At 38.6% G+C, this 13,223-nt stretch overlaps 1 protein-coding gene across 1 annotated transcript in view; it reads right to left on the reverse strand.

The window, feature by feature from the left end:
• The window catches only part of NPAT (nuclear protein, coactivator of histone transcription), a gene marked incomplete at its 5' end in the record, with an annotated part of 40,648 nt that overhangs the window by 4,321 nt on the left and 23,104 nt on the right, over positions 1-13,223 (reverse strand). The window contains 3 exon segments of the mRNA XM_014588792.1: positions 7,501-7,609; positions 7,683-7,798; positions 10,507-12,177. Of these exon segments, the coding sequence (XP_014444278.1) occupies positions 7,501-7,609; positions 7,683-7,798; positions 10,507-12,177 (1,896 nt within the window).

Raw genomic sequence — 13,223 nt, forward strand, 5'->3', positions numbered from 1 at the left:
GAAAGAGAGCAAGAACGAGAGAGAAGCAAAGTGAGAAAGCAGGCTCCCATGTCTGGAACTCAAATTGTGGTCAACCACGTGAGAATCCAGCACCCTTAACTACCACACCAACTGCTGGCCCCAAGACATTAATTTTTAAGTGGTATGCAATGACAGCACTCAAATATAACAGCAGAGAGGGCTGGTTGGATAAATCAAGAGCTGTAAAGTAGTCAGTGGGTATTTACAAGTGGGGACATGCAAAGTATAGAGATTGCTGGCAAAAGTGGCTAATATGGTGGGTACTGAGATCCAGGCTGTAAAGGAAAGTGAATCCAGTTTAGGGAATAGGGAAAACATGAAGATTCCAGTAATAGTGGGTAAACCTGACTGAAGAGTAATTCAATGAGTATGTGGATATGAGAGTACTCTGAAAGAAGTTATTAGCCTTTAACAACTTTGCAACTCTAATAATAATAAGGTGAAAACTTCAAATTAAGACTATGGAGGGGATGATGAAAATGGAGTTTAAATCATAAAAATTGAAGGGAACTCTGAGGATTAGGGTTCTGGGTAGGTTAACAAGGGCATTTGTCATTCTTAATGGAAAACTTTGAGGTAGAGGAAGTATGAGTATAGGTGCCACAGTCAGCAAAACCCTGAATGAAAACTTGGTGCTACTCTGTATGGGGCCTTTTATTGAATCCTGAAGTAGTGAGCTCCATGAAACTTTTCCATTTAAAAATTACACTGTTTTGATTTTTAAAGAGATCCTGGGGACCAGCAGATGGCATGGTGAGTTTGTCTCTGGACTCACACAGAGCCAACGGTGGTTTGAGCCCTGGACCTGGTCAGTGGCTTGAAAATCACAGCAGGCACATGTGCATGCGTGCCCAAGTTTCTGGGATAATGGAGAAGGGATTGCAGCATGGATATTCCCCCTGGGGGGGGAGGGTTTCTCACTTTCCCTCTCACTGTCTCTGTCTGGTGAACGCAAGCACCCTAAGGCAAAAACCTCAATCAATCGATCGATCGATCAATCAATCAATAAAAAAAGATCCTGCGGTCAGCAGGTTGTGTTGTAGTTAAGGGGCTGGACTCCCACATGGTCAACTGCAATTCAAGTCCCAGACTTGGCAGCTTGCTTTCTCACTTTCCCTTTCCCTCTCACCGGTGAGCACATGTACTCTACAGCAAATTTTAAAAACTACTACTAAATAAAATGAAATAAATAATTCTAGAAAGAAAATTTTTTTAAAAAGTCCTTTATTTCAAATTATAACTACTTTCATGTACACAATCCTCTGTCATTTGTTTTATTTTTCACTTTAGGTCTATTTTTTTTAATAGAAAATTATTTATTTTATATATTCATTGATTTATTTTAATTTGACCAAAGAGACAGACAGACAGACACAGAGAGAGAAAGGAAGCCACCAGGTCCAGGACTCGAACCATGGTCGGACTGTCTCTGTCTGGTGAACGCAAGCACCCTAAGGCAAAAACCTCAATCAATCGATCGATCGATCAATCAATCAATAAAAAAAGATCCTGCGGTCAGCAGGTTGTGTTGTAGTTAAGGGGCTGGACTCCCACATGGTCAACTGCAATTCAAGTCCCAGACTTGGCAGCTTGCTTTCTCACTTTCCCTTTCCCTCTCACCGGTGAGCACATGTACTCTACAGCAAATTTTAAAAACTACTACTAAATAAAATGAAATAAATAATTCTAGAAAGAAAATTTTTTTAAAAAGTCCTTTATTTCAAATTATAACTACTTTCATGTACACAATCCTCTGTCATTTGTTTTATTTTTCACTTTAGGTCTATTTTTTTTAATAGAAAATTATTTATTTTATATATTCATTGATTTATTTTAATTTGACCAAAGAGACAGACAGACAGACACAGAGAGAGAAAGGAAGCCACCAGGTCCAGGACTCGAACCATGGTCGGCCATGTGGGAGTGATCAGTACCTTAACCACCACGCCACCTGCTGGCCCTCTCATTTTAGGTCTGATTTTAATCACCTTACAGCTCACCTTTGAGTGAGAAAGAGATCTAATATTTTCCTTATATATTACACACAGAAACACAAAAAAAGGGCTAATAAATCTTATATACAATCCATCTTGGGGCAGTCTATGGCCTGGAGGTTAAGGGACTGGGCTTAACCTGTCTGACAAAGGAGTTCAAATCCCAAGCCTAGAGGCTTGAAAAATGGGTTTGTGTGAATGCACCAAATTGTAAAAGGAGACAGTAATGGAAAAAGAATTCCAGTGCGACCATGCCTCCATAGGTCGTTCTCTTTCTGGCAAGCACATGTACTCTATGTGCATTAAGACAAAACAAAAAATCCATCTTGTAAATTCTAACTTCTGATATTATCTTTATCATACACAAAGTCTGTATCTAAAATGTATCCTGTTCATTTTATTTTGTTCTAATCACCATGGCTTTGCAGTATATTACCATCTAATAGGGTAAAATTTGCCATTTGCTCTTCTTAGGTAACAATAGACTTTTTAATTTTCTCCTTATCAATTCTGTTTTTTGTTTTATGCCAGAGAGAGATAAACATTGAGAGAGAGGAAAAGCATCCCGCAATGGGGCATTGTCATGCCACAATCCCTTTCCTATTCTGTCCAGTTTTTGGGTACACACACATGTACGTAGGCCAGAATTTGAATTATGGTCAGTTGTGGACCTCCTTCCCTTAAATACTAGGCTACCAGGCCAACTCCCTTACAGATTTTTATAAGAAGTTTTCTCATTTCCTCAAATATTCCAATAAAACTTTAAAAATTATTTGAGAAAGAGTGCGACAGACACACTCGATAGGCTCTCATACATCACGAACCCTCCTTTCCTACCTCCTAGTCAGCCAAGATCACGTGTGTGCCTGGCGTAGTGAGGTTAATCTGGGATCCAAACCCAAGGTTGTTTCCATGACTGCAGGACTGCAGTAGTATCCTAACTTATGTGCTTCCACAGTTGAGCCTCAAAGGGATTTTTAAGCGGAATCACATGGACTTTTTAATTCAGCTGGTTAGAATGGAAATATTTACACTTAAATTTTCAAATCTATATATATGTTGTTTCTCTATTTAGGTCTCCTATAAATTCTTTATGACAGATTTTGCATTTTTTTTTCCCTTTTGAGAGTTTTTTTTTTTTTTGCTATAGGGTGCGTGCGCTCACCAGACAGAGAGAGACAGAAAGCAGGAAATCACCCCCCCAGGGAGGATGGCCATGCCACAATCCCTTCTCCTCCATTCTCCTCTTGGGATCTTGGGTACGCATGCACATGCGCCCGGCGTGAGTTTAAGCCACCGGGTCCAGGACTCGAACCGCGGTCAACTACGTGGGAGTCCAGTGACATAGCCATTACACTAACTGCTGGTCCCAGATTTTGCATTTTCTGTATTTCTTTTTTTAAGAGAGAGATTTTTTTGCTATAGGGTGGGTGTGCTCACCAGAGAAACAGAGAGAAACAAAGACAGGAAGCAAGAAATCATCCCCTGGGAGGACGGCCATGCCGCAATCCCTTCTCCTCCACTCTCCTCTCAGGATTTTGGGCACATATGCCCATGCGCACAGCGTGAGTTTTTAAGTCGCAGGGTTTTGTACTTTTATCTCTTTGTGGTTTTTATAAATAGCATCTTATTTCCTATTATGTTTAATACTTGCTTATTGCTGGTACACAAAAACACAATTTTAATTATATATCTGCAAACTGCTCAATTCTTACTATAGGTCTAGTAACATCTCTATGGATTCTCTTGTGCTTATTGTGTAAAAATTACATCATTTACCCTAACGGTTTTAATTCCCTTTCTTCAACTCTTTCCATCTGTTTCCTTACTGTTTGGTCTGGACCACGTATAATGGGAACTTGCATATAGCTGAGGTATAATCCAGACGTTGGGAAAAATTTGGATTAGTTAATGAAGAATTTATGGGTGTTGGAAATTTTGGATCATTATATAGAGGGTAAAAACAAATATCTTTGTTTTGTTTTAAACTTCAAAGCAAACCCATTATGCTTATGATAGATAGGCTATTTCTGTTTTATTTTTATTTTTTATTTTTTAATTTTTGCCAGAGGGTACATGTGCTTGCTAGAGAAAGGCGGTCACACACACACACACACATACACAAAGAGTAACAGAGGGAAATGAGAAATCACTCCCTATGGGGAATGTTCATGCTGCAATCCTTCCTCCTCTTTTTGTCATTATGGGCTCACATACCTGGAGTGTTTCTCAAGCCACTAGGTCCACAAATTGAAGTGCACAGGCAGCCATTAGCGATCCAGCCACCTTTACTACCAAGCCATCAGCTGGCCCTAAATAGCCACTAAGAACATTTATCATAAGTGGGTACTGAATTTTAGCAATGTTTTTGTTTCCTGGTACTAACTTCATAATGGGATTAAAAATAAGCGAGAGAGGGGGACCAGCAGTTAGTGTAATGGCTATGTCACTGGACTCCCACGTAGTCGACTGCAGTTCATGTCCCGGACCTGGTGGCTTAAAACTCACGCCTGGCACGTGTGCGTGCGTGCCAAAGATCCCGAGAGAAGAATGGAGAAGGGATTGTGGCGTGGCCACCTTCCCCAAGGGGTGATTTCTCGCTTTCTATTTCTCTGTCTCTCTCTGTCTGTCTGGCGAGCGCACGCGCCCTATAGCAAAAACCTCTCAAAAAAAAAAAAAAAAAGCGAGAGAGGGACCAGCAGTTCCCTCTTCAAAAAAAAAAGTGAGAGACATTTGGGATTATGTTCCCAATAAAGGAATAACATATCAATAGACAAGAAACCTTAAAAGAGAAGCAAGAAGAGGATATGAATAGGCAATTCACAGAAAATGCCAATTATTTACGGCTAAAAGACAGGATTCAGACTTTCACAGAAATCAAGAAAATGCAAATAAGTGACATTAGATACTACCACTTTACATCCATCTTAGTGGTAAAAGTTAAAATAGTACATGGTGTCAAGGAATGAATGTGTTCTGGAAGAAATAGGGAAAATAATGGTAGAAATATAGATTATATATAGCGCTTCTCTATGACCCAGATATTTTACTTTCGGGCATGTGCTTCCCTAAAAGTCTCACAGAGTTGTACACACAAAGGCAATCTATAAAGATGTTTATTTTAAAGCTATTAGAGCAAAAAACTTAAACTATCTAAACAGTCTATTGATATAGGATAAATAAAATAGGCTTTTAGAAGTGATAAGATTCCAAATGGTCATTAAAAGGAATAAATCATATAAGAAAAATTATATAATGTAGCTATAATGTGACAAAGTCTAACAGGGTATCGAAATGCAACTACAGCCAATACCAACAAGTATGTATCATTTAGCTTATAGAAAATTGAATTAAGATAGCATATAGTGGGGCCAGCAAGTGGCATGCTAGTTAGGATGCTGTACTCCACATAGCTGATGGCAGTTGTAGTCCCAAACTCAGAGGCTTGAAAATCATACCAGAGGGGCCGGTAGGTCACATGATGGTGAAGGGCACTGGACTCCCACATGGCTGATCACAGTTCGAGCCTCAGACCTGGTGGCTTGCTTTCTCAATTTCTCTCTCTGTCTCTCACTCTCTCTGGTCAAGTTAAATAAATTAATTAATTAAAGTTAAATAAAATGATAATTCTTATAAAAAAATAAAATTACACCAAGCACATGTTCATGTGTCCTAAGAATGGATGGGAAGGGATTGTAGTGTCACTATCTCCCTGGGGGATCATTTTCACTTTCTCACTGTCTGTCTCTGGTGAGTGCATGTGCATTATAGAAAATCCTTAGATTAAAAAAAAAAAAAAAAACCATCTAGTGAATTTTCTGTGTGATCCCACCTCTTAAAACACTCGATCTCCTGAGAAAATGAACATTTCTCATGTAATGTGTGAGAAAGATGGGTGTGAAACACCCATCTTAGCCACTACTTGTTAAAATGCTTCCTAAGAAAAAGTTACACTTGCATTAAATGTGATGGATAAATAAGGACTAGACAGAGGGTAGGAGTTGGGTGAAAAGAAAAAAATTCTAAGTTGAAGACAAAGCATGGATAGAGGTACAGGGACAAGAAGGTATAGCTGGTACAAAGGGTCCATGCTGGAGAGTGGTAAAAGATATTAATAAAGAGACAGATAGTAGTTAGATGAAAAATGCATGTATGTATCACCCTGGGAATTTCAATATTGTACTGTGAGCAATGGAGAGATACTGACTCTTTTTAGGCAGGGTAGAAACATATTTAGATTTTTATTTTTCAGAGAAAAAGTCACTCAGTCAATAGATACAGGATGAAGTGGAAAAATAAGGACCACAAGAGGAGAGAGAGACAAGGACAGGAGGATACTGACATAACTTTGATGCAAATGAATATTTGAAGAAGAAATGTGTGTTGAAAGTGGCTTATAGGGTCAGTAGGAGGTGTGGTGGTTAGGGAGCTGGACTCCCTTATGGCCGACCGCTGTTTTAATCTTGGACCTGGTGGTTTGCTTTCTCACTTTTCATCTGTATCTCTCTGGTGAGTACGCATGCCCTATAACAAACTTAAATAAAATAATTCTTCAAAAAATTCTTCAAAAAAAATAGACATAGGCAAACAGTTGTAAGGTTGGCCACTAACTAAAATAGGAAACAAGGAAAGGTAATTTATGAACTTTAAAACTTTGTACCTAAAGTGTAATCCAGTATCAGCAGCACTGGCATTACCTGGAAATTTGTTAGAAATGAGGATTATCAGGCCCTGTGACAATTCTATTAATTCAGTATCTACATTTAACAAGATCCTCAGGTGTATTTCATGTACGCATTAAAATTTGAAAAGCACGGTTCTTAAATCTCACGTGAATATACAAGGCATTCACTAAACATGTTAAAGTTATCAAAAAGAAGTTAGAGGCTATGATTATAAGGCAGCTAGAAAAAACAACCATGGATCAGCTGTCAAAAGCAAAAAGATTCAACAAAGAAAACAACTTTTTTGAATCAAAGTTGCCAACGGTTGACTGTGATATATGTTAATATTAAGTCGTTGGGAAAGTCATGACCTATTTTTTTTATGCAAAAAATGCATCATGACTTTCCCCATGACCTAATATAAAACTTTAAGCAAAGGCAGAACATTCACTTGTTAGGAATGGTTCAAGAAGGCCAGTAGATGGTATAATGATTACGTTACAGGACGAAAACTGTGGTTTGAGTCCTGAACCCAGTGGCTTAAAACTAACGCCAGGTGTGTGTGCGTCCGTGCACAAAATCCTAAGGGGAGAAGGGAATGTGGCATGGCCATCCCGCCCCAGGGAGGTGATTTCTTGCTTTCTGTCTGTCTCTCCAGCAAGTGCATGCACCCTATAGCAAAAATCTCTCTTTAAAAACAAACAAACAAAAAACCACTCTTCAAAAATAAAAAGAATGGTACAAGAATTCAAAAAGAAAAATTTCAGGTGTTACTGCAAACAAATGGACATAAAAGTAGACATCAATGAACTAAATGGTACCTATACAAGTCTTGTTTCTTAGTCCTTGAGTCTTCTGAGATTTTGGAGGGATGGGGAATTGAGGAATACTTCTATTGCACACAGGAGCTGCCAAAGGCATATGAAGGACCTAGAAGAGAAAAAGACATTAATTATAGTGTCTGAAAAGTTTCACTCCATCATTTCTAGTTCTTAAGTCTTACCTGTCGCGGAGGAGCAGAAAACGTATTTCCATTCTGTCCAACCACAGAAACAGGGATCATTCCCACCATCCCCTGGAGTACAGGCTGAACTGGAGAAGCAATTATGATGGCAGACCCTACAAATAACAATTTTCATTAAAAAAGGATTTCTTTTCAAATATTTTGGGCAGAAAACACCTAGGTAATTATCACTTTGAAATAAACTGTATAAATTCCCTTCCTTAGCATTGATTCTTTTTAAAAAGCTCATTTAGGAACAGCAGCAAGACTAACAAATTAAGAAAATATCATTCTGAATATTAAGGTGGTCATTTAGTCATAATAAACCCGCATGACCAAGCATAACATTAGAGATTATTATATAGGGATACAGTTTATCTTCATTCCTCCAAAGAGAACAGTGAAACTGATTAGAAAACGAGTGGTAACTGTTTCAAGTCTGAATCTAACACCAGAAAAATTAAGATCTCGACTGGATGTTCATAGCCCAAGACTATGCTCATGGCCTATTATAGTCATAGCCTCTTACATTGACCAATTACTTTTCAGTGGTACTGGTCGCAAGGGCCCAGGTAAATATATAATCAGACAAAACGATGGGGAGAAAATTGCAATGCCTACATTGTCCTTAAAAGACAATGTCATGGGGCTGGCCTTATGGACTGGTAGGTAAGAGAGCCAGAACCTGGAACCAGCGGATGGAGTGATGGGTTAGACTCCCACATGGGCAACTATGGTTCAAGTTCCAGACCTGGAAACTTGAAACTCATGTCAGGTGTCTTGTGTGTGTATGCCCCAAATCCCAAGAAGAGAATGGAGAGGGAACTGTGACATAGCCATCCCCCTAGGGGTGATTTCTCGCTGTCTTTCTCTGTCTCTCCAGCAAGTGCACCTGTCCTACAGCAAAAAATCTCTCTAAAATTAACAACAATAAAGAGCCTGATCCTACATGACCACCCAAGTGACCCTGGTCATTTGCAGACTATGCCAGGTGCTTGTGTGCATGAGCCAAAATCTCAACAGGATGGAGAAATGGAGAAGAGATTGCAGCATGACCATATCCCTATTTGGGGGCGCTTTCTAGGTTGTCTTTCCATGTGCCACTCTCTGGCAAGCACATATACCCACTGATAAACAAAACAAAACAAAAAGACAACAACATGTATAGTTTGGGTCTATTACAATTTAGCTCTGCTGGGCCAGGAGGTGGCGTGCTGATTAAGGGTGCTGGACTCCTACATGGCTGACTGCTATTTGAGTCCTGGCCCTGGCGGCTTGCTTTCTCTTTCTCTCTGTCCCTCTCTGGTCAAATTTAAATAAATAAATAAAAAATCTTAAAAAAAAAAAATTAGCTCTGCCGTACAGTGAGCTTATCTAACACAATCACTACTTATGTCAGAGTGATCTCACTTTCATTCAACCTACTGTAGTCTCTCAAATACCTATCTATGCTTCCACTAGTCATAAAGATTTCTTTTCATTCTTTCCTTTCCTTTTCTGTTTATTCTCTCTCCTTTTTCTTTCATTTCTTTCTCTCTTTTGACAGATTTTTACTATAGGGCACATGCACATGCCAGAGAGACAGAGACAGAAAGTGAGAAATCACCTCCAAGGCAGACAGCCATCCACAATCCCTTCTCTTCCACTCTCCTCTTAGGATTTTGGGCATGCATGCATATTTGTCCAGGGTGAGTTTCAAGCCACCAGGTCTAGACCTCAAATCACAGCTGGCCATGTGGGAGTCCAGTGCCTTAACCACTATACCACCTGATGGTCCTATCCTTTACTTAGCCCTACGTCATTTCTCTAAGCTTTAGCTCAGGTCTCACATTCTCTATCCATTCTGACTTCTTTATTTCATTTGAAATAGCACTTGCAACAGATCCACCAGGGCTGGTCTCAAAATGAGGGAATCAGGATCCCACATGGCTAATCAGAGTCGAAAAATACGGCAGTTTAAAAAATATGCTGGGTACACGTATGTGTACTAAGAATCTTGATGACAGATGGAGACGGGAGGGAAAAGGATTTCAGCACAAGACCCGATTAGATGGTGCTTTCTCTCTTTTCCTCAGCCTTCATGTGTGCCCATGCCCACTGGCATAAAAATAAACCCCAAGATTTAAATACATAAATGCTGACACACAAAATTTTATTGTACACTCATAATTTTTAAAAGGGAGGAAAAGGGAAGAATGAAAACTAGTACACAAGGAAATGTAGATGAATGTATCATAGCTGCATCTTTGAGGAACATATAATCAAGAATGGCCAAGAAGAAAGGCATCCCAATCACCAAATACATGTAACACTGCACAGAATAAATGTCACAAGAGCCCTATTAACAAGGAATTCCAAAGACAAGGATCAATTCTAAAAGGCAGAAAACAGTGAGAAATCACAGGTTTTATGGAAGGAGAAATTCAATTTGCATGAAATTCCCTCCAAATAGATGAGAAATTCTTAAATACTATGACTACACTAGCTATTTTTTAAAAAATATCTTCAACATTGGGTTTTAGTAAGTATATATCCATGCCATAATTTAATCTTTTTCTCTATAGTTTGTTAGTACATAGATTGAGAATTATGGGGCAAAAAATAAAACAAAACAAAACAAAAACACTCAAGTACATTATTTGTGAGATTTTAAAAAGCTTTAACTGAATTAGCTAATGTAAAGAGAGGCATATTTTAAAATTTCACAAGCTTTTCTCATACTATTCATCCATATTATTTATCTATGAGTTACCTATCCAATAACTTTAAATATAAATTAGATTCCAATCCAGAGAAATGAAATTCAACCTGTTCTTAAAGTTACCTGGTGAAAAGTTTGGTGACACTGCTTGGTTGACAGCAAATACGCTGTTTGACCTTGGTGGTGTCTGTAACTGAGGTGTTGGAGGTTGAGCAGTCACAGGTGCAGAATTTCCAGGCAACACTACCACATTAGACTGACTGACAGTTGTTCCGAAGGCTGGTGGGTCAGTCACACAAGTAGCTATCAGAATGTTATTTGAACTGCCAAAAGTTGTGCTTGTAGCTGGCATCAACTGTATGTATCCTCCATCCTTGGGGATACATGGTGTAACACTGGCTGAGAATGCAATGCCATCTTCATTCTGAGTATTGTTTACTGTAGAGTCTTCAGATTTAAGCACTAAAAGGCTTTGTTCCACTGAAGCTGAATCCCCTACTTCTTGAGCAGATACAACAGCGCCTGTAGTTTCTTCTGAAGATAGGCATTTCACTAATTCTGCATTTTTAGTAGGTGATTTAGCAGAAGACAAAATTATAGTTGGCAAGTTTTCTCCGCTAATACTAGAAACTGCATTGTTAAGTTCAGTATCTGAGGAAACAAATGTATCATCACTAATAATAATCTTGAGAGAGACGATATTTGATTCATCCATCTCTGCTGAGCTCTCGCTGGAAGGTTTATCACCAGTATTCTGAGACTCAGGATGAGAATCTCCAACTGAAGAACAGACAGACTCTGAAGGAACAGAGCAATTATCTTCTACAGGATGGCCTTCTGGAGGTATCAATGCAACTTCTCCACAGTTATCATTTTCACTTAAAGAGATAAAGATAGTATTTCCATCTTCTTTTGTAGAAGATGAAGTCTCTTGTGAATCCAAAGTAACTTTCTCAGACTTGGATGGCTGAGATTCATTTTTTGTTTGATTTAACTCAACAGATGTTGAATCATTAGGTGGTGGTTTAACTGAAGAGACAGAATCTCCAAGATGAATTTCTACTTGCCCAGATACGTTTAAACCTGAACTTGCAACAGATGCTGGTAATATTTTACTTTGAAGTGAAGCATTATCTTGGCAATTTGAGAGTTGTTGTGACAAAACTGGTAGTACACTATTAATTTCAATTTTACTCTTGTGAATTTCATTAGAATCTGGTGACTTTGAACCATGGAAATTAGTTTTAAGTCTTACTAAGTCGTTAGAACTTTCACAAAAATGACCTTTTTTTAATTGGTTTTCAGATAACGGAGTATTCTGAGACAAAAGTTGAGAATTTTTCCCAGAGAGAATTAAGTTTTCATTATTACTGTCACCATCAAGTGAAACAAATGAAGTTATTGGTACATCAGGCTGATCAGGCTGTAACGGAGAGTCATTTGGCACATTTGAAGACAAAGAATTCTTTTCAACCTCTATGGCCATTTCTGTTTCAGTGGACATCTGATTGGTGTATAATTCAGCACAATGCTGATTACATTCAGCACTGGAATTTCCTCTTTGGTTAAAATCATTCAAATTAGGCACTGACTCAAAGGTGATGTCAAGGTTACACTTCTGTTCAGTAGGTACAGCTGTTTTAAAGACCTTTTTCTGGATGCTAGAGCCTATTTGGGAAAAACTTTCCTGGGCTTCCTGTCTAAACATATCATGGTTGCTGCCATTCTTCATCGCATTTAATGTGTCTTCATTTTGATAGGAGGTACATAATGACGGCTGAGCAGACTGATTATCTGCAAAATATCAGGAAGGTAGAAAGATGTGGTGAGACTGTTTAGATTCTAAGGATGTCATTTTTACTGTAATAGCTATTCTGATGTACTTATTCTGTGGCAGACCAGTTAATGGTAGTCTCATACAGTATATATCACATTTTCTGAGTACTAAAAATTTATAAGCACTTCACTATGTATTCCACTTTTGGGCACTAAAAAATTTACATGTACTTCTCTAATTACTGATGTCTCAATGACTCAACTAAGGAAAAAGTATATAGGTTTAAGAATATTAAGTGGGGCCAGTGGATGGCATGGTTATTGAGGCGCTGGACTCCCACATGGCCAACTGTGGTTTGAATCCCAGACATGGAAGCTTGATTTCTAACTTTCTCTCTCTGTCCCTCTATGGTGAGGGCAGATGCCCTATAACAAATCTTAAAAAATAATGATAAATAAAATCAAACTATTTTTAAAAACAAAACAAAATGAAATAAAAAGAATATTTAGTATTGGGGCCGGCAGGTGGCATAGTGGTTACGGTGCTGGACTCCCACGTGGCTGACTGAGGCTTGGGTCCTGGACCCTGCAGCTTGAAACTTATGCCAGGCGCATGTGCATGCATGCCCTAAATCTCAAAAGAAGAATGGAGGAGAAGGTCTGTGGTGTGGCCATATCCCCTGTAAAGTGATTTCTCACTGTCTTTCTGTGTCTTTCTGGTGAATACTCGTGGCCTATAGCAAAAAATTCTCTCTCTCTCTCAAAAAAACCATAGTGTTTACCAATAAGTGAAACAATTATTATAACTCTAAACTTGTAGTTTGTCTCACAACTGTCCTTATTTTATTTGGTTACTCTTAAAGATGACATGGGCCCAAGTATATTTTGCAATTAACATATGATCTCACTGTGTACTACTCAACATTCAACACATTTAGTTAAGACCAACCACATGCTTCATATTGGACTACAAAGACGAATGATCTCTCCAGACTGACCTTGGAGAAATCAGTCTAGTTTAGAAAGCAGATATATGACAGAAAATCATACCATAGCATAATGAA

This window comes from Tupaia chinensis, unplaced genomic scaffold (assembly GCF_000334495.1).
Source record: "Tupaia chinensis unplaced genomic scaffold, TupChi_1.0 Scaffold000311_2, whole genome shotgun sequence".
NCBI lineage: Eukaryota > Metazoa > Chordata > Mammalia > Scandentia > Tupaiidae > Tupaia > Tupaia belangeri.